The sequence below is a fragment of the Vicia villosa genome, linkage group LG3 (genome assembly GCF_029867415.1).
Source record: "Vicia villosa cultivar HV-30 ecotype Madison, WI linkage group LG3, Vvil1.0, whole genome shotgun sequence".
NCBI lineage: Eukaryota > Viridiplantae > Streptophyta > Magnoliopsida > Fabales > Fabaceae > Vicia > Vicia villosa.
Window position 1 is genome coordinate 217,979,773 of NC_081182.1, and position 25,177 is coordinate 218,004,949.

The 25,177-nt window shown below is 34.6% G+C and overlaps 2 protein-coding genes and 2 pseudogenes across 2 annotated transcripts; 2 read left to right on the forward strand and 2 right to left on the reverse strand.

Annotated features, from left to right (window-relative positions):
• The first annotated feature begins 1,251 nt into the window (after nucleotides 1-1,251).
• Nucleotides 1,252-1,926, forward strand: LOC131657418 (syntaxin-112-like; annotated as a pseudogene).
• Nucleotides 1,927-4,359: 2,433 nt separating this feature from the next.
• LOC131659965 (uncharacterized) lies at nucleotides 4,360-18,963 on the reverse strand (annotated as a pseudogene).
• Nucleotides 10,222-13,977, reverse strand: LOC131593604 (disease resistance protein RPM1-like). The gene is made up of 2 exons (XM_058866174.1): nucleotides 10,810-13,977; nucleotides 10,222-10,496 (listed from the first exon to the last, which is right to left on the reverse strand). Exon 1 carries the CDS (start codon nucleotides 13,636-13,638, stop codon nucleotides 10,819-10,821), a length of 2,820 nt encoding a protein of 939 aa, XP_058722157.1. The 5' UTR covers nucleotides 13,639-13,977; the 3' UTR covers nucleotides 10,222-10,496; nucleotides 10,810-10,818.
• A 2,688-nt stretch (nucleotides 18,964-21,651) lies between the features above and the next one.
• Nucleotides 21,652-23,139, forward strand: LOC131659966 (uncharacterized). The gene is made up of 4 exons (XM_058929073.1): nucleotides 21,652-21,793; nucleotides 22,262-22,359; nucleotides 22,441-22,616; nucleotides 22,746-23,139. Exons 1-4 carry the CDS (start codon nucleotides 21,652-21,654, stop codon nucleotides 23,137-23,139), a joined length of 810 nt encoding a protein of 269 aa, XP_058785056.1.
• Nucleotides 23,140-25,177: the final 2,038 nt, after the last annotated feature.

The window sequence follows — 25,177 nt, forward strand, 5'->3', positions numbered from 1 at the left end:
TGTTTCTTTGTTCGTGTTTATAATTTTTTCCGCGATTCATCATGTAGAGGTTGTGAAATGGTCAGGTCAAAATCAATTTGCATCAATTCTGAGATAAAGGCAGCACTTGCAGGTGAGATAATGCAATTGTAAAACGAAAGTGATGATCTAACATTGCCAGGATCTGTAATCTTCCTATGATTTTTGAATTATATGTTGTTTATGAACTTCATATCTATATAGGATCATGATGCTATGCTTGCATTTTGTTAACATTGTTAGACTGAATGATTGGGAATTTGAATTTCAAGCCACTGAGTTAGGATTCAGGAATCCCATCTAAGAGCCACTGCTTGGCATTAAAGTTATACACCGATAGAAATAATGAGCAGGTTTATATATATCTCAACTCGGATACAAGCGTTGATCGATTGCTCGCAAATTAGATTGCTACAATTGACTGTTGGAGATATAAACTAACATAAACTGTGTTGTCGAACACATTTTACTATTGGATTTACTAACATAATATTGCTTATGCCTTTGTGAGAAGTATTCTTCTATGTTCATTTTTGCGGGTTCAGTGGATTATTTCTTGTGCTTTTGTATTGTTGTATGTGTGTGTTCTGCGGTGGTAAGGTTTGTGAGTAGTGATGCGGTGAAGTCGAGGTAGATTGAATTCGTAGTGCTACTGTGAGTCAGGTTTAGTGCATGCGAGGTCAGTGATTTAGTCTGCTTGGCACTCTATATTACGTTTCATTCTTAAACATGTTCATTAACTACTGATTTTTGTTGTTGTTGTTTTAGTCCTATTTCTTACTACATTTAACTGTGCGTGTAAATTGGAGCTCTTTACAACAATCACTGTTCTGAGACACCTCCCGGCCTCAAGACTATTCTTATTTATTGTAATACACCAGGGCTATTGCATCCGTATTTGTTGCCAATGAGATTGAATCGGGAGGAACAAAAGATGGTTGGGATATGGAAGGAACTTCGACCTCGGTCCTATAGAATTAAGGTGAGTTACTTTTTGCTACTGACATTCAATATTTTCATACATTTGACATTTTTAGCAACACTTATATGTGAACTTTAATGCCCTAATGACATTATTTTATCTTGCAGAATCTACTGTATGTGAGAAATCTTGAGACACCAATCGTTTTAGCGGAATTCAACATTTTTATTTTGTTTTGTTTTACCATTGTAATGACTGTGGGTTTGGTTTTTTTTTGTTATGAAGGTAGTGTTTTGATAAATGTTGCAAAGATGAATGACTAGATGACAAAAAGTTTCCTAAGTTATGTAGAGTTGAAGAAACAGGCACAAAAGGAATTTCAACAAGATCCTGACATTGAACTAGGGAACCTCAACCTAACACAAGACCGTAACCTCTCTCAATTCTTCCAAGAAGTTGAAGCAATCAAGGTAGAAATAGAGGAGATCACCCATCTCTTGTCAGATCTACAACAACTGAATGAAGAGACAAAATTGACTCACAGTGCGAGAGTTTTACGCGGGCTAAGAGACCGAATGGATTCCGATATGGTTGTCGTGCTTCGCAAGGCGAATGTGATCAAGGCGAGGTTAGAGGCTCTTCAGAAATCAAACATCGCGAATCAAAGCATGTCGGAATGCTACAGAGAAGGGAGCCCTGTTGATAGAACAAGAGTGTCTGTCACAAGTGGTTTAAAGGTCAAGCTTAGGGACATGATGAATGATTTTCAGTCCTTAAGGGACAAGATTTTGTTGGATCATAAGGAAGATTTGAAGAGAAGGTACTATACTTTTATAGGCGATGTTCCTAGCAATGAGGTTGTGGAGAAGATGATATCAAGGAGTCTCAAAGTTGAAAATAATGTGGTAAATGCTGGTCATTACATTCATGGCGGAACTACTAATTTTTATTATGCAAGCCAGTTGAAGAAGAGGAACAGGAAATGAATCTACTGGGTCATAACTGTTTTGTTGATTGTAGTGCTGTTACTTTTATGTTGTGGTTGTTTGTTTGTTTTATCATCATTCATTTCACTATATCAAGCAGTGGATCAAAATGAAATTACATATGCAGTGATAACTAAAGTTATTCTTTTAAGAAAATATAATACTTGGGTTCATTTTAATCTGTTAATTTAAAAAATATTTATATTGATCACTCAATTTTTTAAAATATATCCTGTTGAATTAAATGATTAATATAAAATTCTTTAAGTTAAAGAAATAAAATAAACTTCAAAGTTAACATTTGAAACCAAATAAAATGTTAAACTTTTTTCTCATAGTAAATATATATATATATATATATATATATATATATATATATATATATATATATATATATATATATATATATATATATATATATATATATATATATATATATATATATATATATATATATATATATATATATATATATAAAGCCATCGCTCTTTTATTAGTATATTATTGAGAGATTGTACATGAAGTTACTTTTAAAATGGTATACAATAGTCTATTATAAAAATAATCTTATCATATTCTACACAAAATGTCAATTAGTTTGCTGACACATACCAATTAATATATGTAAATTATCTGCTAAATTAATGTCGAAAGAGAAAATAGCTGGGACATTTTATATTCGACAATTAAATAATACTAATAATAAAATATTATTAATAAAATAATATAACAACAACATATATAGTTATAATATTTCTCTTTAAAAATATAATTATAATATTAAACAAAGTATAATAGTCTAACATTTACAAACATGATTATAATATAATATTTAATCAATACATCAATTTCAATATTAATTTTATTATGTATATTTACTAAACAAAATGTATTATAATAATAATTACATAAATTTTGTTTTTCTGTAAAAAATACAATACTGAACAAAATAAGCGTGTCAGAACTGGTACACGTGCGAATGCACGCGTATTCCGTTAATATTCAAAATATTGAATATTAACGGGAGCACAGAGTTATTGATTAATATTGAATATTAACGGGAGCACGAAGTTACTGATCAAAATTTTGAATATTATCGGAAGCATTAAGTTACTGATCCAAATTTTTAATATTAACGGGAACACGAAGTTACTGATCAAAATAATATATATTAACGAAAACACGGAGTTATTGACAAAATATTGAATATTAACGAGAACACGAAGTTAGTGATAAGTTTTTTGAATATTAATAGAAACATTAAGTTACTGTTAATTTTTTTTTGAATATTAACGGGAACAAATTTGGAATATTATCGGGAACACGAAGTTATTGACCAAAATAATGAATATTAACTAAAACACAGAGTTAGTGATCAAAATAATGAATATTAACGAGAACATGAAGTTACTGATCAAAATATTGAAAAGCGGGAACAAATTTGGAATATTAACGGGAATACGAACATATTGATCAAAATAATGAATATTAGCGGAAACATGAAGTAACTGAATAAAATAATCAATATTAACGAGAATATAAATTGAACAAAAAAACATAAATTGAACAAAATGACCCGGCACCAACAGGTACCCGTGCGCATGCACGGGTATCACGCTAGTTTATTCATGTGTATTGTTATTCTTACTTATGTAGAGTTATATTTGTAAAAGGACTATACTTAGACGATGTTTATAGGACTCCCTAGGAGAAGCGACTATAACATGTCGCCTAAAGGGATGTATCACCTCACTCCAAGGCCTTTCTATCACCCAGTCACCAGAAACGTGGGATAAAACGTTTTTGGGTAGAGAGAAGTCAAGGTCATTAACTGACCCACACTTCATTTGAAAATAGGAATAACGGCCTACCATTGACTAGAGAACCCTAAGTCCTAGGGGTCTCTATAAATACTTCTCCCTCGTAGGATTAGAGGACAAATCACAACTGATACTAATCACACCCTCACACAATTATACCTAAGCATATCATTCATCCACAAAGTCTCTCACCTCACGTGAGTAGGGACATGTAATGTTATATTTGCAAAAGGACTATACTTAGGCGACGTCTATAGGACGCCCCAAGAGAAACGACTATAACATGTCGCTCAAAGGGAGGTATCACCTCACCCTAAAGCCTTTTCTATCTCCAAGCCATGAAGAGTATTAATTAGAATATATAATTGGAAGATAAAAATTAAAATTATATTGAAAACTAAAAATGACACTTTAGGACAAGTTATTTTTACAAATGTCAGACATTTATTTTGGATTAAATTTCATAATTAACCTTTAAATTTTGTGTTAGTAGTTCCACTCATTTAAATGTTAAATTTGATAATTAACCTTTAAATTTCATAATGTATCATCAATTTATTTCCCTCCAATTTATCTCCCACTCAGCACCACCGACAACTATTATAACCACCGTGAGATCTACTTTTCCTCGAATCAGTAAGTTTCTCAACTCGTCTCGATTCCCACCTGAAATCAGTTGCTGAAACTTACCATTTTTCTCTAATTAGGTTTTGTCGTTCCTCTTTTCTCATTTCTTCTACTTTTATCCTCTTTTGTGAATCAATTGTTGCTAGCTATTTGTATTAATCACGTTTTCAGCATTGTTGAATTGGAAGCAAATTATTTACTTTACACCATTTACATGAATATTCAACTTGTTCACTTTTACAATGTTTAGTTGATTTGTGATTTTGAGTGGTAATGCTTGTGTCAAATTTCAATTTAACTCAATTTACTTCTGTTTTAGGATGATATCAGGCTGTATCGGAGCAATGAAAAAGGTTTTTTGCCGCCTCGATCAGGTCACTTACTTCTTCAATCTTGCTTTTCTAGATTAGCTTTATGCTGGTTTTCGAGAATTAATTCCGGCTTTTGGTTCAGGGTTTGTGTTTTTCTATTATAGTATTCACTTGTATTAGTCTCTGTAGTACCAACACCTCTGACAAAAGACGTGTCCATGTAAGTGTTAGTGTCGGACTCAGATACCGCCACGACACTGACACTTGTGATTATGTTCAATTTATTCATTTTTTTTCAAATTATCACCGGTGTCGACGTGTCGGTGTTGCTTTTAGAAAAGCATCAACACAAGAATATACACCCACACAGGTTCTTGGATTAGAATTGAATAGACACAACAAGAAGTTGTCAAGTATGCAGCAACTGACTCATCTATGTAACACATCCTGCAAGTATTATAGCAAATTGAAATATCCATTGTATTGCTTGTAGAAAAGCATCAACACAAGAACCAATAATAAAAATACCACACAAATGACAGAAAATGAAAACAGAAGCATTGGTCTATTAACAGATTACACATTCATTGATTAAATAGTAGATGATTCAATTCAAGGAAATAATTTATTAAGCACACCGTAGAAGGAATGAAGAGACAAAGTGCATCTTTATGTGACCTACAACACGGAGAATATGAACCTGTTCACATGGACACAGAAAAACTTTCAATATTGAGTATGATACAAATAACTTAGAAAGCAAGAAAGTGGGAAACATTCATGTAAAGGGAAGATTAAAGCATGAAATAAACAAACGAATTTGAAAACATGTACTTTGGTTAGAGTGGCAATGTAATTTCAAACATTCTCAGGAGAAGCCTAAAATTATTAGAGGAAAGAGTACCTTAATGTTTTAGATATTGAGTTGAGTAGGAATTAGGCGCAGCTCATAATCATGATATCTTGATCCTACTTTCTGACGAATCAATACAAGGGGAATATGATTGATAATCCAATGGCATGGTCCACCTTTATCTAGATCAATGCTATCAACTAGTTCAGCAGACATGTCAATCAATTCTAGGAGTTGAAGGTTTTTCAAGTTTTGGAGGTCTTGGGGTACCACCTTCAATTGAGGGTTGTTGTTAAATCTGAAGTCTTCAAGACCAAGCAAAGCTTTTTTGTCTATAGATACAGATTTTAGTCTATTTAATCTATTGAGATCCAACTCTATCAGCTTATAAAACCCTTCTTTCTGAAAATGCAATCTTTCACCAGAAAAGGCATCATCCGATAAATTCAACCTCAACAAATTAGGCAAATTCTTCAAAGAGTCTAGTGGATCATCTTCGAAGTTAGACAAGCCAAGTCTTAGCTTCACAAGATACTTGAGATTTGGAATCCATTTAGGCAACTTTGCTAATCTACTTTTTAAGTTAAGCACTTTAAGATTAGGTGGAGTTGATACAAAATCAAAGTCAATGATCTCCTCCTCAGTTATAGCAGTAATATTTAGAGATTCAAGGTGCTTCATCTCTTGTATTGTAGCACATAATACATTTCCATATTCTCGCCGGACACGCCTTATGCCTAACTTTCGCAACTGTTTCAACTTTTTGAGCTCAAGGATAATGTCTATTCCACCATGATCTACTTCCAGAAAGTAAAGTCTTTCTAAAGATATCAAACACCCAATACCCTCTTGCATTTGTACACCAGTTGTAAAGTTCAGTATAGTATAAGACTCCTCATACTTTCTATAATAAACTGGAAGAAGCGTTAGCTTTGTGAGTCTGTTTATCTCTTTCGGTAACTCATGCACACGAGATTGCCTTAAATCCAAGGTTTCTAAGTTGATTAGCTTACCAATCGCTCTTGGAAGAATGGTAACTTTTGTAAAACTCAGGTTCAAGTACTTTAGGTGGAAAAGATTCCCCAAGTTATCCGGAATAGATTTCAACAAAGAATTCTGAAAATCAAGCACTTTCAAAAGCTTGAACTTGGAATATAATCCTTGTATGAAATGTTTAGGAAATTCGCCCTTGTCGAAAACAAATATAGCTCGAATTCCTTAGCTACTAGTGTTTGTCAAGTCATTGTTGGAGATAGTTGCTATAGAAAAGCGTCTTGCTATTCCAACAGTGACTTGTTCATCATCTTTATGGCACAAATGACAAAAACTTAAATCTTTTATTTTTCTAATGATCACTTCGCGCAACAAATCATGAAGTTGGCAAATTTTGACTCTCCCATTTAAGCCAACTTTGAAAACATTAACCAAACTTCTTTGTATCAACTCTGTTAGGTACTCTTCAGCAACTTCCTCCAAAGTTCTTCTATCCTGATGCCTAACAAACCCTTCAGCCATCCACTGCCTAGTAAGTCTCTTCCTATTGATTGCATAGTCCTCAGGATATATACCAAAATATAGCATGCATGATTTCAAATGGTAAGGCAAGTCATCATAACTAAGAGATAAAATCTTTACTAGACTAGTCAAATGCACATTGCGATCTAACTCCATTCTCAGATTTTGAGTCACCTTCATCCACTCGAACATGGTTTTAGCTTTTGTTGACAAAAGACCACCGATGGCCACAATTGCTAGTGGTAGCCCTCCACATTTTTGAACAATTTCTTCAGATACATCCTCAAGATCTGCTGGACACTGCCCTCTAAATGCCTTGTTGCAAAACAGTTCCCATGCTTTGTTTGGAGGCAAAGGTTGTAGCTTGTGAACATGAACAGGAAAAGATTTCTTAAAATATTCAGCTACATGCATCATTCTAGTGGTCACGATAATTCTACTTCCTTTGTTATTACTAATTAAGGCATGTTCAATCTCATCCGAAAAATTTTCTTTCCAAACATCATCAAAAAACACTAAATACCTCTTTGACTCAAGGTATCGTCTCACATGAGTAATCAATGTTTCGTCATCCATCTTTAGCAGACCTTTTGGAATTGGCTCATTGTTATCCTTGCAAAATTTCTTTACCATATCTGTCAACAACACTCGAATAGTGTATGATTGAGAAACTGTGATTAAAGATCTACAATCAAAGTGCCTCTTCACTAGCTGGTTATCAAAAACATGCTTAGCAAGCGTGGTTTTCCCGAGTCCTCCCATGCCAACCACAGAAACCAACATGAGCTCATTGTTTCCCCCCACCAAGCAACTAACCAATTCATCTCTTGGGGATTCAAACCCTACAACTTGAGTCTCTTCAATGAAATAAGGAGCCATTCGAGGGTCACCGATTCTAGGAGCTTTAGTCCCTCTATAGCTACTTTCCAATCCAGTTTCAGACCGAAACTCAAACCTCGTACTTCTTTCTTTGATTCTACCAAGTGATAACATGATGTCTTGAATCTCAGAAGCAATCTTGTGATGTGGATTCATGGTTTTTATCAAACCAGGAATCATTTGGAGTGCAGATCTGAATCTAGAATGGTTGACCCTTTGTGCCTCATACATGTTATACTCATCAATCACATCTTCTATGCGAAAAGACGCTTCTCTCAGCTGCTTCACCCAAGTTTTGACTCCATTGGATCCTCCTCCTTCACCATCATCATCTGCCTTTATGTCTGCATCCTTGAGGAAGGCTTGGATGCTCTCAAGTTCATCTTTTATGTCAATGAAGTCTCTTTCAATCCCTGCTACCGAAGTTCTTTCTTCTTTTACAAATTGGCAGAGTTCTTCTAAAACAAAGGACACCACAGTTTCTGCCATTTCAATTCAAAGATGTCATCAATCAGACTAGCCCTTGCATGGATTTTTTTTTTTGTTGACAATCCTAGCAAGTTCAAGTGAAATGCCTTGTTTTGGTGCTTAGTTTATTGTAAAGTAGCTTTGATTCGTGGAAAAACTTTGACTAATGTAAGAATTTCTCAGCAAAATAGCTTTCTACAAGATAATATTTTTCTATTGTTGTTTGTTTTTTTAATATTCTGCTTGTAGAAAGAGATTTGTTTTTTATATACTACTTGCAGAAAGAGTGGGTGCAGCAGGTAGTCAAGAAACACATGTCTATTCTTTTAATAGAAGTGTGCTATTCTCAAGGTTGCGTGGCTTGGTTTTCTTTTAATTGTTAGTTGTATGTGCAATATCTTTGCTGTAATATCTTGTTCAGTTAAACTTGAAATCTTGTAGATTTTGTTATTTGGTTAATTGTAACTAACTATTGTAACTATTTGTAATTAACTATATAACTACTCTGCTGTATATTCTATATATACTGAACCACGCGTTTTACTATAAAATCTACCTAAACTGAATTGCGAACACTCCTAATATATTATTATCATTATTAATAAATTTCATAATTAACTTTTAAATTTCGTGTTACTAGCTTCCACTCATCTAGATACTATCATCCATTTATTTCCCTCCATTTTTATAATCACCGCGATACCACGACTAGCACCACGAGATTTATTTTTCCTCGAATCAGTAAGTTTCTCAACTGCTCTCGATTCCCACACGAAATTAGGTTTCTTGGATCGGCGGAGTAGGTTTAGGTGGCGGAAAAATCAATGACAAAATAAGGAGTAATGTGAGAATGAGAATGAATTTGAATACTTGAAATGACGCGCTTTCCTCCTTATATAATAAGAGCGGTTAAAACCGTACGCTTGAGAAGAGGCGGTTGTACGGGTGGCTGTTAGATTTAAGCAGACAGTGATTAACGCGTACAATGACTAGAACATTATCTAATTTGTGAGTTTGAGTGTTAATGCTTATGTCAAATTTCAATTTAACTCAATTTACTTCAGTTTTGAGATGATATCAGGCTGTATAGATGCAATGAAAAAGATGCTACTAGACAAAAAGGTTCTTCGTTGCTTCGATCAGGTTTCCTACTTCTTCAATCTTGCTTTTCTAGATTAGCTTATGCTGGTTTTCAAGAATTAGTTTCGCTTCTCGTTTAGGATTTATGGTTTTCTATCATAGTATTCACCTGCATTTTTCAAAGGAACTGGTGTGAAATGCTACAGCTGTTTCCAGGGTTTCCATCAAGTATGAGGATATTGGATGCAAGTCATTGTGCTTCATTGGAAACTTACAAATTCAATCTCCTTTGCGATGTAATTTACATTTACCGAAGAGCTTTTTGGAGGTTTGCTTTCTTGCTTCCCTCACCTTTTCAAAATAACGTGTTTGAGCGTGTGGCTCACTATGTTTGTGTGCGTGACATTTCTTTTGATTGGGTTGTCTTAGTTATACACTTCCTCATGAAAAAATATGGATTACAATAGAGTAGTCAATATTAGCCAATAGTGGTGCTATCCCGCTATAGCGGAGCGGAGGCCGACCATTATGAGAAGAGCCTTAGCGGTGCATTATATTATAGCAGCCACAATTTTTGGGGTCGACTGCTCCGCGCCGCTATCCGGGATTTGACTACTCTAGATTACAAATGAAATCACCCACATCCCAACTCTTAATATCACAAATATCATACTACACACACACACATGTTCTTGGACTAGAATTGAATAGACACCACAAGAATTCGTCAAGTATGCTGCAATTAACTCATCTATGTAACACATCCTGTAAATATTATAGCAAATTGCAGTATCCATTGTATTGCTTATAGAAAAGCATCTTCACATCAACCAACAATAAACAACACCACACACAACAGAAAAAGAAAACAGAATCATTTGTCAATTAATAGAGTACACATTCCTTGATTATGTAGCAGATGATTCGATTCAAGGAAATGATTTATTAAGCACACAGCAGAAGGAATAAAGAGACAAAGTGCATCTTCATGTGAGCTGCAACATGGAGAATATGAACCTGTTCACATAAATACAAAAATATAGAAACTTTCATTCAACTATTATATCCATAGGGGTGTGACATATACAAAATCAACTTGAATATTATCATTTTTATATATACAAAATATTATAAGATTAATTTTCCTAGGAAAGTTGTGCATGCATTAAAGCTTATTTTACTTGAAATCAAGTAGTGAACATTCATGTAAAGGGGAGATTGAAGCATGTAATAAAAGACAGAAATTGAAAACATGTACTTTGGTTGGAGTAGCAATGTAATTTCAAACATTCATAGGAGAAGCGCCTAAAATTCTTAGAGGAAAGAGTACCTTAATGTTTTAGATACTGAGTTGAGTAGGAATGGGGCGCAACTCATAATCATGATATCTTGATCCTACTTTCTGACGAATCAGTACAAGAGGAATAGGATTGATAATCCAATGGCATGGTCCACCTTTATCTAGATCAATGCTATCAACTAGTTCAGCCGGCATGTCAATCAATTCTAGGAGTTGAAGGTTTTTCAAGTTTTGGAGGTCTTGGGGTGCTACCTTCAATTGAGGGTTGTTGTTAAATCTGAATTCTTCAAGCCCAAGCAAAGCTTCTTTGTCTATAGATACAGATTTTAGTCTATTTAATCTATTGAGATCCAACTCTATCAGCTTATAAAACCCTCCTTTCTGAAAATGCAATCTTTCACCAGAAAAGGCATCATCCCACAAATTCAGCCTCAACAAATTAGGCAAATTCTTCAAAGAGTCTAGTGGATCATCTTCGAAGTTAGATAAGCTAAGTCTTAGCTTCACAAGATACTTGAGATTAGGAATCCATTTAGGCAAATTTGCTAATCTACTTTTCAAGTAGAGCATTTTAAGACTAGGTGGATTTGATACAAAATCCAAGTCAAGAATCTCCTCCTCAGTTATAGCAGTAATATTAAGAGATTCAAGGTGCTTCATCTCTTGTATTGTAGCACATAATACATTTCCATATTCTCGCCGGACACGCCTTATGCCTAACTTCCTTAACTGTTTCAACTTTTTGAGCTCTTGGATAATATCTATTCCACCATGATCTGCTTCCAAAAAGCAAAGTCTTTCTAAAGATATCAAACACCCAATACCCTGTTGCATTTGTACACCAGTTGTAAAGTTCAGTATAGAATAAGACCCTTCATATTTTCTATAATAAACTGGAAGAAGTGTTAGCTTTGTGAGCTTGTTTATCTCTTTTGGTAACTCATGGACACGTGTTTGCCTTAAATCCAAGGTTTCTAAGTTGACTAACTTACCAATAGATCTTGGAAGAACTGTAACTTTTGTAAAACTCAGGTTCAAGTACCTTAGATGGAAAAGATTCCCCAATTTATCAGGAATAGATTTCAACAAAGAATTCTGAAAATCAAGTACTTTCAAAAGCTTGAGCTTGACGGATAATCCATCCATGAGCTGTTTAGGAGATTCACCTTTGTCGAAAACAAATATAGCACGAATTCCTGAGTTGCTAGTGTTTGTCAAGTCATTGTTAGAGATAGCTGCTATAGAAAAGCGTCTAGCTATTCCAAAAGTGACTTGTTCATCATCTTTATGGCATAAATGACAAAAACTTAAATCTTTCATTTTTCTAATAATCACTTCGCGCAACAAATCATGAACTTGGCACCTTTTGACTCTCCCATTTAAGCCAACTTTGAAAACATTAACCAAACTTCTTTGTATCAACTCTGTTAGGTACTCTTCAGCAACTTCCTCCAAGGTTCTTCTATCCTCATGCCTAACAAACCCTTCAGCCATCCATTGCCTAGTAAGTCTCTTCCTACAAATTGCATTGTCCTCGGGATATATACCAAAATACAGCATGCATGATTTCAAATGGTAAGGCAAGTCATCATAACTAAGAGATAAAATCTTGACTAGACTAGTCAAATGCACATTGCGATCTAACTCCATTCTCAAATTTTGACTCACCTTCATCCACTCGAACATGGTTTTAGCTTTTGTTGACAAAAGACCACCGACGGCCACAATTGCTAGTGGTAGCCCTCCACACTTTTGAACAATTTCTTTGGATACATCCTCCAGATCTGCTGGACACTTCCCTCTAAATGCCTTGTTGCAAAACAGTTCCCATGCTTTGTTTGGAGGGAAAGGTTGTAGCTTGTGAACATGAACAGGAAAAGATTTCTTAAAATATTCAGCTACATGCATCATTCTAGTGGTCACGATAATTCTACTTCCTTTGTTATTACTAATTAAGGCATGCTCAATCTCATCAGAAAAATTTTCTTTCCAAACATCATCAAAAAATACTAAATACCTCTTTGACTCAAGGTATTGTCTCACATGAGTAATCAATGTTTCGTCGTCCATCTTCAGTAGACCCTTTGGAATCGGCTCGTTGTTGTCCTTGCAAAATTTCTTTACCATATCTATCAACAACTCTCTTATAGTGTATGATTGAGAAACCGTGATGAAAGATCTACAATCAAAGTGCCTCTTCACTAGCTGGTTATCAAAAACATGCTTAGCGAGCGTGGTTTTCCCGAGTCCTCCCATGCCAACCACAGAAACCAACATGAGCTCATTGTTTCCCCCCACCAAGCAACTAACCAATTCTTCTCTTGGGGACTCAAACCCTACAACTTGAGTCTCTTCAATGAAATAAGGAGCCATTCGAGGGTCACCGATTCTAGGAGCTTTAGTCCCTCTATAGCTACTTCCTGATCCATTTTCAGACCGAAACTCAAACCTCGTACTTCTTTCTTTGATTCTACCAAGTGATAACATGATGTCTTGAATCTCAGAAGCAATCTGGTGATGTGGATTCATGGTTTTAATAAAACCAGGAATCATTTGAAGTACAGATCTGAATCTAGAATGGTTGATCCTTTGTGCCTCATACATGTTATACTCATCAATCACATCTTCTATGCGAAAAGACGCTTCTCTCAGCTGCTTCACCCAAGTTTTGACTCCATTGGATCCTCCTCCACCATCATCATCAGCCTTTGTGTCTGCATCCTTGAGGAAGGCTTGGATGCTCTCAAGTTCATCTTTGATGTCATTGAAGTCTCTTTCAATCCCTGCTACCGAACTTCTTTCTTCTTTTACAAATTGGCAGAGTTCTCCTATAACAAAGGACACCACAGTTTCTGCCATTTCAATTCAAAGATGTCATCAATCAGACTAGCCTTTGCATGGATTTTTTTTGACAATCCTAGCAAGTTCAAGTGAAATGCCTTGTTTTGGTGCTTAGTTTATTGTAAAGTAGCTTTATTTGTGGAAAAACCTTGACTAATGTAAGAATTTATCTGCAAAATAGCTTTCTACAAGATAATATTTTTCTATTGTTGTTTGTTTTTTTAATATTCTGCTTGTAGAAAGAGATTTGTTTTTTATATACTACTTGCAGAAAGAGTGGGTGCAGCAGGTAGTCAAGAAACACATGTCTATTCTTTTAATAGAAGTGTGCTATTCTCAAGGTTGCGTGGCTTGGTTTTCTTTTAATTGTTAGTTGTATGTGCAATATCTTTGCTGTAATATCTTGTTTAGTTAAACTTGAAATCTTGTAGATTTTGTTATTTGGTTAATTGTAACTAACTATTGTAACTATTTGTAATTAGCTATATAACTACTCTGCTGTATATTCTATATATACTGAACCACACGTTTTACTATAAAATCTACCTAAACCGAATTGCGAACACTCCTAATATATTATTATCATTATTACTAAATTTCATAATTAACCTTTAAACTTCGTGTTACTAGCTTCCACTCATCTAGATACTATCGTCCATTTATTTCCCTCCATTTTTATAATCACCGCGAGACCACGACTAGCACCACGAGATTTATTTTTCCTCGAATCAGTAAGTTTCTCAACTGCTCTCGATTCCCACACGAAATTAGGTTTCTTGGATCGGCGGAGTAGGTTTAGGTGGCGGAAAAATCAACGACAGAATAAAGAGTAATGTGAGAATGAGAATGAATTTGAATACCTGAAATGACGCGCTTTCCTCCTTATATAATGAGAGCGGTTAAAACCGCACGATTGAGAAGAGGCGGTTGTACGGGTGGCTGTTAGATTTAAGCAGACGGTGATTAACGCGTCCAATGACTAGAACATTATCTAATTTGTGAGTTTGAGTGTTAATGCTTGTGTAAAATTTCAATTTAACTCAAGTTACTTCAGTTTTGAGATGATATCAGGCTGTATAGATGCAATGAAAAAGATGCTACTAGACAAAAAGGTTCTTCGTTGCTTCGATCAGGTTTCCTACTTCTTCAATCTTGCTTTTCTAGATTAGCTTATGCTGGTTTTCAAGAATTAGTTTCGCTTCTCGTTTAGGATATATGGTTTAGAGTTTATGGTTTTCTATCATAGTATTCACCTGTATTTTTCAAAGGAACTGGTGTGAAATGCTTCAGCTGTTTCCAGGGTTTCCATCAAGTACGAGGATATTGGATGCAAGTCATTGTGCTTCACTGGAAACTTACAAATTCAATCTATTTAGGTAATGCAATTTCCTTGCACCACCATTGCGATGTAATTTACATTTACCGAAGAGCTTTTTGGAGGTTTGCTTTCTTGCTTCCCTAACCTTTTCAAAATAACATGTTTGAGCATGTGGCTCACTATGTTTGTGTGCGTTACATTTCTTTGGATTGATTTGTCTTAGTTATACGCTTCCTAATGACAAAAATATCATCCTATACACACACACACACACATAGGTTGTTGGATTAGAATTAAATAGACACCACATGTTGTCAAGTATGCTGCAACTAACTCATAAATGTAACACATCCTGTAAATGATAGCAACAAAATTTCATATATCTTTCATAGCAAATTGGAACATCCATTGTACTGTTTATGAAAAGCATCCACACAACAACCAATAGTAAACAACACCGCACACAACTGAGAGAAAACAGAAGCATTTGTCAATTAATAGAGTACACATTCCTTGAATATATAGTAGAGGATTCAATTCAAGGAAATAATTTATTAAGCACACCGTAGAAGGAATGAAGAGACAAACTGCATCTTCATGTGACCTACAACATGGAGAATATGAACCTGTTCACATGGACACAGAAAAACTTTCAATATTGAGTATGATACAAATAACTTAGAAAGCAAGAAAGTAGGAAACATTCATGTAAAGGGAAGATTAAAGCATGAAATAAACAAACGAATTTGAAAACATGTACTTTGGTTAGAGTGGCAATGTAATTTCAAACATTCTCAGGAGAAGTCTAAAATTATTAGAAGAAAGAGTACCTTACTGTTTTAGATATTGAGTTGAGTAGGAATACTGTTTTAGATATTGAGTTGAGTAGGAATCGGGCGCAACTCATAATCATGATATCTTGATCCTACTTTCTGACGAATGAGTACAAGGGGAATATGATTGATAATCCAATGGCATGGTCCACCTTTATCTAGATCAATGCTATCAACTAATTCAGCTGGCATGTCAATCAATTCAAAGAGTTGAAGGTTTTTCAACTTTTGGAGGTCTTGGGGTGCCACCTTCAATTGAGGGTTGTTGTTAAATCTGAAGTCTTCAAGACCAAGTAAAGCTTCTTTGTCTATAGATACATATTTTAGTCTATTTAATCTAGTGAGATCCAACTCTATCAGCTTATAAAAACCTCCTTTCTGAAAATGCAATCTTTCACCAGAAAAGGCATCATCCCACAAATTCAGCCTCAACAAATTAGGCAAAATCTTCAAAGAGTCTAGTGGATCATCTTCGAAGTTAGATAAGCCAAGTCTTAGCTTCACAAGGTACTTGAGATTTGGAATCCATTTAGGCAACTTTGTTAATCTACTTTTCAAGTTGAGCACTTTGAGATTAGGTGGAGTTGATACAAAATCCAAGTCAATGATCTCCTCCTCAGTTATAGCAGTAATATTTAGAGATTCAAGGTGCTTCATCTCTTGAATTGTAGCACATAATACATTTCCATATTCTCGCCGGACACGCCTTATGCCTAACTTTCTTAACTGTTTCAACTTTTTGAGCTCTTGGATAATGTCTATTCCACCATGATCTGCTTCTAGAAAGTAAAGTCTTTCTAAAGATATCAAACACCCAATACCCTCTTGCATTTGTACACCAGTTGTAAAGTTCAGTATAGAATAAGACCCTTCATACTTTCTATAATAAACTGGAAGAAGCGTTAGCTTTGTGAGCTTGTTTATCTCTTTTGGTAACTCACGCACACGAGTTTGCCTTAAATCCAAGGTTTCTAAGTTGACTAACTTACCAATAGATCTTGGAAGAACGGTAACTTTTGTAAAACTCAGGTTCAAGTACCTTAGATGGAAAAGATTCCCTAAGTTATCAGGAATAGATTTCAACAAAGAATTCTGAAAATCAAGCACTTTCAAAAGCTTGAACTTGGCAGATAATCCATATATGAAATGTTTAGGAAATTCACCTTTGTCGAAAACAAATATAGCACGAATTCCTGAGCTACTTGTGTTTCTCAAGTCATTGTTGGAGATAGCTGCTATAGAAAAGCGTCTAGCTATTCCAACAGTGACTTGTTCATCATCTTTATGGCACAAATGACAAAAACTTAATTCTTTTATTTTTCTAATGATTACTTCACGCAACAAATCATGAACTTGGCAACTTTTGACTCTCCCATTTAAGCCAACTTTGAAAACGTTAACCAAACTTCTTTGTATCAACTCTGTCAGGTACTCTTCAGCAACTTCCTCCAAGGTTCTTCTATCCTCATGCCTAACAAACCCTTCAGCCATCCATTGCCTAGTAAGTCTCTTCCTATAGATTGCATAATCCTCAGGATATATACCAAAATATAGCATGCATGATTTCAAATGGTAAGGCAAGTCATCGTAACTAAGAGATAAAATCTTTACTAGACTAGTCAAATGCACATTGCGATCTAACTCCATTCTCAGATTTTGACTTACCTTCATCCACTCAAACATGGTTTTAGCTTTTGTTGACAAAAGACCACCGATGGCCACAACTGCTAGCGGTAGCCCTCCGCATTTTTGAACAATTTCTTTGGATATATCCTCAAGATCTGCTGGACACTGCCCTCTAAATGCCTTGTTGCAAAACAGTTCCCATGCTTTGTTGGGAGGCAAAGGTTGTAGCTTGTGAACATGAACAGGGAAAGATTTCTTAAAATATTCAGCTACATGCATCATTCTAGTGGTCACAATAATTCTACTTCCTTTGTTATTACTAATTAAGGCATGCTCAATCTCATCAGAAAAATTTTCTTTCCAAACATCATCAAAAAACACTAAATACCTCTTTGACTCAAGGTATTGTCTCACATGAGTAATCAATGTTTCGTCATCCATCTTTAGCAGACCCTTTGGAATCGGCTCATTGTTGTCCTTGCAAAATTTCTTCACCATATCTGTCAATAACTCTGATGGTATATGATTGAGAAACTGTGATGAAAGATCTACAATCAAAGTGCCTCTTCACTAGTTGGTTATCAAAAACATGCTTAGCGAGCGTGGTTTTCCCGAGTCCTCCCATGCCAACCACAGAAACCAACACGAGCTCATTGTTTCCCCCGACCAAACAACTAACCAATTCATCTCTTGGGATCTCAAACCCTACAACTTGAGTCTCTTCAATGAAATAAGGAGCCATCCGAGGGTCACCAATTCTAGGAGCTTTTGTCCCTCTATAGCTACTTCCTGATCCACTTTCAGACCGAAACTCAAACCGTGTACTTCTTTCTTTTATTTTACCAAGTGATAACATGATGTCTTGAATCTCGGAAGCAATCTGGTGGCGTGGATTCATGGTTTTGATAAAACCAGGAACCATTTGAAGCACAGATCTGAATCTAGAATGGTTGACCCTTTGTGCCTCATACATGTTATACTCGTCAATGACATCTTCTATGCGAAAAGACGCTTCTCTCAGCTGCTTCACCCATGTTTTAACTCCATTGGATCCTCCTCCATCACCGTCATCATCAGCCTTTGTGTCTGCATCCTTGAGGAAGGCTTGGATGCTCTCAAGTTCATCTTTGATGTCATTGAAATCTCTTTCAATCCCTGCTACCGAACTTCTTTCTTCTTTTACAAATTGGCAGAGTTCTTCCAAAACAAATGACACTACAGTTTCTGCCATTTCATTTCAATGTTTTCATCAATCAGGTTTAGCCCTTGCAAGGAATTTTTTTTTGGCAATTCAAGCAAGATCAAGTGAAGTGCCTTGTTTTGGTGCTTAATTATAGTTTATTTGTAAAAGAGCTTTGATTTGTGGAAAAACTTTGACTAATGAATAATTTATCTGTAAAATAGCTACAAGACAGTATTTTTCTATTGTTGTCTGGGGACAAATACATTTCTTTTCAATTTTGTTGGTTCTATATTTTGTTTTTATTATCCTGCTTGCTGAAAAAGTGGGTGCATTAGGTAGTTCTGAATGTTTAAACTTTGAAATTTGTTTTTTATATACTGCTTGCAGAAAGAGTGGATGCAATAGGTAGTTCTGATTTCTGAACGTTTAATGTTTAATGGCAGAACCCTATAAAATTTTCTTAAAAACATGTGAATTTTAACATAGAAACTTTCAACAAATTTTTTATTCCCAGGTCATTGGTTTATGTGTTGTCTTGTAGTAAGGGTGTGTGTGTTGTATGCAATATCTTAGAGATTAATCAACAAAAACAAGTTGCCAAACAAAAATATTATCTTACATATTAATCAAAGAGAGTAATAACATTGTCCTATAAATTGATTAACCGTTTGATTCATATATTGACAAAGTTAGCTATGTATAAATTAAAACATACAACCCTCGAAATAAACAGCACTTTACACCCTATTATCTTTATATTTCTAATCGAATTCCTACAAAAAGATAAATTGGCTAGAAGTGGAATTATAGATATCAGTTCTTTGTTGTGCTATAGTGTTTGTGGGAAAGAGGAGAAGGTTACTCATTTGTTTTTTATTGTAATTTTTTGGGTAAGTTTTGAGTTGAAGTGCTTGGTTATCTGTTGTGCCTTGCCTATTAATCTTAAAGAGCATGTTATTCAGTTTGATGGTGTTCATTTGTTTCAAAAGGAGGTGAATTAGTGGATTCAATTAATTTGACTGGTTTGTTGTTGGGTTATCTATCATATAAGAAAATTCATTGTTCTTGAAATTTCAAATATGCCCTTTTTGTCAAAGACCATGTCCACGTGGTTATCTTTATCTTTTAGCTTCCAAAATCAACTTTTCATCACTTATTACTTTCATCACTTTTTTGCTTTACTACTTTTTTATTCTCTTTTATTCTTTCTTATTCTTTTTCAACTTTGTTCTATAATTGATACTACTTAAAAAACACTCTAGAATTGACAACTATTTAAACAAATTATTTAAAAAACAACTAAAACGAAATAAAAATAATATATATTATAATAACTTAAAATTTTTATATTAATTATCATATTTTTTAATATTTTAATATATATCGTTCAATATATTGTAAAAAAATTATTTAAATTGTTAACAATTTTTGAATAATATATCGTTCAATAACTTAAAAAATTATTTAAATTACTTATTTATATGAGACAAAACAAATAATTATTTATTTAAATTATTTATAAATAAAAACAAAATTTTATATTAAAAAAATGTACATTTAATATTAAAAGAAATGTACAACTGAAACGGGACACGAAGTTATTGATCAAAATATTGATTATTAACGGGATACGAAATTACTGATCAAAATATTTCTTTTAACGGGGCATGAAGTTACTTATCAAAATATGTTCGGCCAAGTGTCGAGTCGTAGTGTAGTCTAACAATCATGTATTGTTGTTTGTGTTGATTGTTTTTGTGTTGTAGTGACGCTATGGCTGGGAGGAATGATGTTGCGATTGCTGCTGCTTTGGAACCGATGGCTCAGGCTATGCAGAACCAACCGAATGCTGACGAGAATGAGTTTATTGGGCCTATTTTGACTAAGTGAAGATGAGTGAAGGGGGGTGTTAACTCTTAGGCCCAATATTATAGAAAGAATAGGTTTTTGTGTAGTTAGAGGTTTAAGGAAGAGTAGAGAAAACCAGAAAAAAATAGAAATCATTTTGAAGAGAGGAAGCTAGGTCTTGAAGAGGAGAAGAGAAGTCTCAATCCAAGTGCTAGGGTTTGTGAGTTTTCTTCAATCCGAACAAGGTGAGGGTGGGGTTCCCTTCCTATAATGGGGCTTATGAAATCTTGTATGTTGGGGATTAGGGATTTAGGTTATTAATTTGTTGTGTTGAATCTATTTATGGGTGTTGTTTGAAATTGCCGTGTTGACTGTTTATGGAAATTGAAATTATGCTGTTGTTGTTCGTATTAATATATGAATGGTTCTAAAACTACTATGTGGGTATGATTCTGTTGTTGCTAATACATGAGTATTGAATATATATGAGTCTGATGACGGCAGCCTTTAGCCCATAATGGGCGTCGCAATTACATGACGGGCGTCCTTGGATATACATGCCACGACGGGCGACACATACTGATGTGTGCTCTTTGTTCTTGTTTTATTCTTTCACGTTTTCCATTCACTTGCTTTATTTTTCTTTATATATATATATATATATATATATATATATATATATATATATATATATATATATATATATATATATATATATATATATATAAAACAGATATGTAAAGGAAATAAATATTAATGAATGAAAGTGTGTGTTGGAGACAATAAAAATAATATATATTATAATAACTTAAATTTTTTATATTAATTATCATATTTTTTAATATTTTAATATATATCGTTCAATATATTGTAAAATAAATTATTTAAATTGTTTACAATTTTTGAATAATATATCGTTCAATAACTTAAAAATTATTTAAATTATTTATTTATATGAGACAAAACAAATAATTATTTATTTAAATTATTTATAAATAAAAACAAAATTTTATATTAAAAAAATGTACAACTGAAACGGGACACGAAGTTATTGATCAAAATATTGATTATTAACGGGACATGAAATTACTGATCAAAATATTTCTTTTAACGGGGCATGAAGTTACTTATCAAAATATGTCCGACCAAGTGTCGAGTCGTAGTGTAGTCTAACAATCGTGTATTGTTGTTTGTGCTGATTGTTTTCTTGTTGTAGTGACGTTATGGCTGGGAGGAATGATGTTGCGATTGCTGCTGCTTTGGAAGTGATGGCTCAGGCTATGCAGAACCAACCGAATGCTGACGAGAATGTTGGATCTTGTAGTCTAGCAACTTTCCAAAGAGAGAATCCGCCAATGTTCAAGGGTACGCATGATCCTGATGGTGCTCTTGATTGGTTGAAGGAGCTCGAGCGAATCTTCCGTGTTATGGATTGCACTCCTGCACAGAAGGTCAGATATGGCACTCATATGCTGGCTAAGGAAACAAATGATTGGTGGCTAGAGACCTGTAGGAGGTTGGAGGCTAATGGTGAGGATATCACTTGGATTGTGTTTCGCATGGAATTCTCAAGGAAGTACTTTCCTGAGGATGTCCGTGGTAAGAAGGAGATTGAATTCCTTGAGCTGAGACAAGGGAACAAGTTTGTTGTGGAGTATGCTGCTAAGTTTGGTTAGTTGGCTAAGTTTTACCAATACTATGATGGGGCGAATGGTGAGTTTTCCAAGTGTATCAAATTTGAGAATGGGCTGCGTCCATAAATCAAGAAAGCGGTTAGTTACCAGAAGATTCGTATTTTTGCTGATTTGATTGATAGTTGTCGGATTTATGAAGAGGACAACAATGCTCATTATCGTGTTATTAATGAGAAGAGGGGCAAGAATCAGCAATGCCGTGAGAAACCATATGATGCTGGTAAAGGGAAGCAAAGAGTTGCTCGTGGTCATAAGACTAGTGGGGGAGATGCTCCTGCTAAGATTGTATGCTTCAAGTGTGGACAACCTGGTCATAAGAGCAATGCTTGTACTGCTGATGTGAAGAGGTGTTACTGTTGTGGTAAGACGGGACACATGTCTTCTGATTGTAAGCATAAGGATGTTGTTTGCTTTAACTGTGGTGCGGAGGGGCATATTGATAGCCAGTGTCAGAAGCCAAAGAAGACAGCTGTAGGTGGTAAAGTGTTCACTTTGTCAGGAACTCAAACATCTAGTGAGGACTGTCTTATTAGAGGTACTTGTTTCATCAATAGCATTCTTTTAATTACTATTATTGATACTGGTGCCACTCATTGTTTTATTGCTGCTGATTGTGTGAAAAGATTGGGTCTTACTTTGTCTGCTATGAATGGAGAAATGGTTGTCGAACTCCCCGCTAAGGGAACGGTGACTACTTCTCTAGTGTGTTTGAAATTTCCTTTGTCAATATTTGATAGAGACTTTGTTGTTGACTTTGTGTGTTTGCCGCTTGTTGGCTTGGATGTGGTTTTGGATATGAATTGGTTGAAACGCAACTACGTTCATATCAATTGTTTTAACAACACGGTAAGATTTTATTCTCTTGAAGAAGAAGAAGTTGGTTTGTTGACCGGTAAGCAATTATTAAGGCGATTGATGCAAGACGAAGCACAAATGTTCTCGTTGATGGCGTCATTCTCCTTTGAGAGCCAAGTCAGAATTGATGGGATTAGGTGGTGTGCTTATGCAAAACGGTAAAGTGGTTGCTTATGCGTCTAGGCAGTTGATGACCCATGAAAAGAATTATCCTACGCATGATCTTAAACTGGCTGCTGTTGGTCTTTGTGTTAAAGATTTGGAGACATTATCTTTATGGTTCTAGATTCGAAGTGTTTAGCGACCATAAGAGTTTGAAGTACCTTTTCGATCAGAAAGAGTTGAATATGAGGCAGCGAAGGTGGCTTGAATTGTTGAAGGATTATGATTTCGGTTTGAACTATCATCCCGGAAAAGCTAATGTTGTGGCTGATGCTTTGAGCCAAAAGACTTTGCATATATCGACTATGATAGTTAAAGAGCTGGAGTTGATTGAGCAATTCCAAGACTTGAGTTTGGTTTGCGAAGTGACACCGCATAGTGTTATGTTGGGAATGTTAAAGATTAACAATGACTTTCTTGACAATAATAGAGAGGCTCAGAAGCTAGGTCTTGAAGAAGAGAAGAGAAGTCTCAATCTAAGTGCTAGGGTTTGTGAGTTTTCTTCAATCCAAACAAGGTAAGGGTGGAATTCTCTTCCTATAATGGGGCTTATGAAATCTTGTATGTTGGGGATTAGGGATTTAGGTTATTAATTTGTTGTGTTGAATCTGTTTATGGATGTTGAAATTATGCTGTTGTTGTTCGTATTAATATATGAATGGTTCTAAAACTACTATGTGGGTATGATTCTGTTTTTGCTAATACGTGAGTATTGAATATATATGAGTCTGATGACGGCAGCCTTTAGCCCATAATGGGCGTCGCAATTACATGACAGGCGTCCTTGGATATACATGCCACGACGGGCGACACATACTGATGTGTGCTCTTTGTTCTTGTTTTATTCTTTCATGTTTTCCATTCACTTGCTTTATTTTTCTTTATATATATATATATATATATATATATATATATATATATATATATATATTGGAATGAGTAGGTCCCCAACACACACTTTCATTCATTAATATTTATTTCCTTTACGTAACTCTTATATATATATATATATATATATATATATATACATATATATATATATATATATATATATATATATATATATATATATATATATATATATATATATTAATAACTACATTTCCTTTTCCTTGTTTTCAAACAAAAACCATATATGCATATGCCCTGTTTTCTGTCATAGAACTAATGAAATGCAAAACAGTTCAGTTTGATCTATATAGCCGAATTAAACGGTATAATTAGTTGTCCGGAATGTGATGAAAATTTATATGGTAGCTAAGTTTAATTAGTATATTAACGTGGTGGTGTTATTTTGTCGAAATTGTGATATTAATCGATCGATTAAATTGTGATACATGTTCCATATATTTTTACGTGATTCATAGTGTGACGTTTGTGACTATATTGTGATTGTTTTTTTGCGACTTGTTATATGAGGGAAGTATGTGAATTGTGAATTTATGACTTTGTGAATAATATGAGGATATGAATGCGATTAATCGAATATGTCTAATTTCTGATATATAATTTATCACGCGCTCAATTATATGAATTGATATCTCACCCTTTCTTTGTTTCGCCATTGCCTTTATATAGGTAACGTGTAAGTGATTCGCATTGAGGAGAGGTTAGCCGAGTTGGTCTTGAGTCGTTGTCGCTCTGATACGTAGCACTCGGGGGGACGAACGCGTTAATTTACTTGTCTTTAGATTGTTATGTCTTGACGAATACTTGAATTGTCTTTTGGAGATTGTCACTTAAATTATGTTGATTGTTGTATTAAGATTCTATGAATCCTTGAACTAATTGTTGAGTTTCCATTGCACTTCTATGGAAGTTGATTCATGTTAAAGGCTATTATTTTGATGTTGTCGGTCCTTCCGTATATTGTGAATGCTATGTATCCGCTTTATGCGACGAGGCGAATTGTCTTTGAGAATGAATATGTGATACCTCAATTGTTTCATTTGTGAATTTTTATACTCTAATTTTATTTAAACGTCGTTGGTAGGATTGGGGTGTTACAAAGTTATTGATCAAAATATTGATTATTAAC

Coding starts and splice junctions, on each gene's coding strand:
- LOC131659966 (XM_058929073.1), top strand. CDS start 21,652: ATGGCTGGGAGGAATGATGTTGCGATTGCTGCTGCTTTGGAAGTGATG. Junction 21,794..22,261: donor GAATCCGCCAATGTTCAAGG/GTACGCATGATC, acceptor GGATTTATGAAG/AGGACAACAATGCTCATTAT. Junction 22,360..22,440: donor CTGGTAAAGGGAAGCAAAGA/GTTGCTCGTGGT, acceptor CCTGGTCATAAG/AGCAATGCTTGTACTGCTGA.
- LOC131593604 (XM_058866174.1), bottom strand. CDS start 13,638: ATGGCAGAAACTGTGGTGTCCTTTGTTATAGGAGAACTCTGCCAATTT.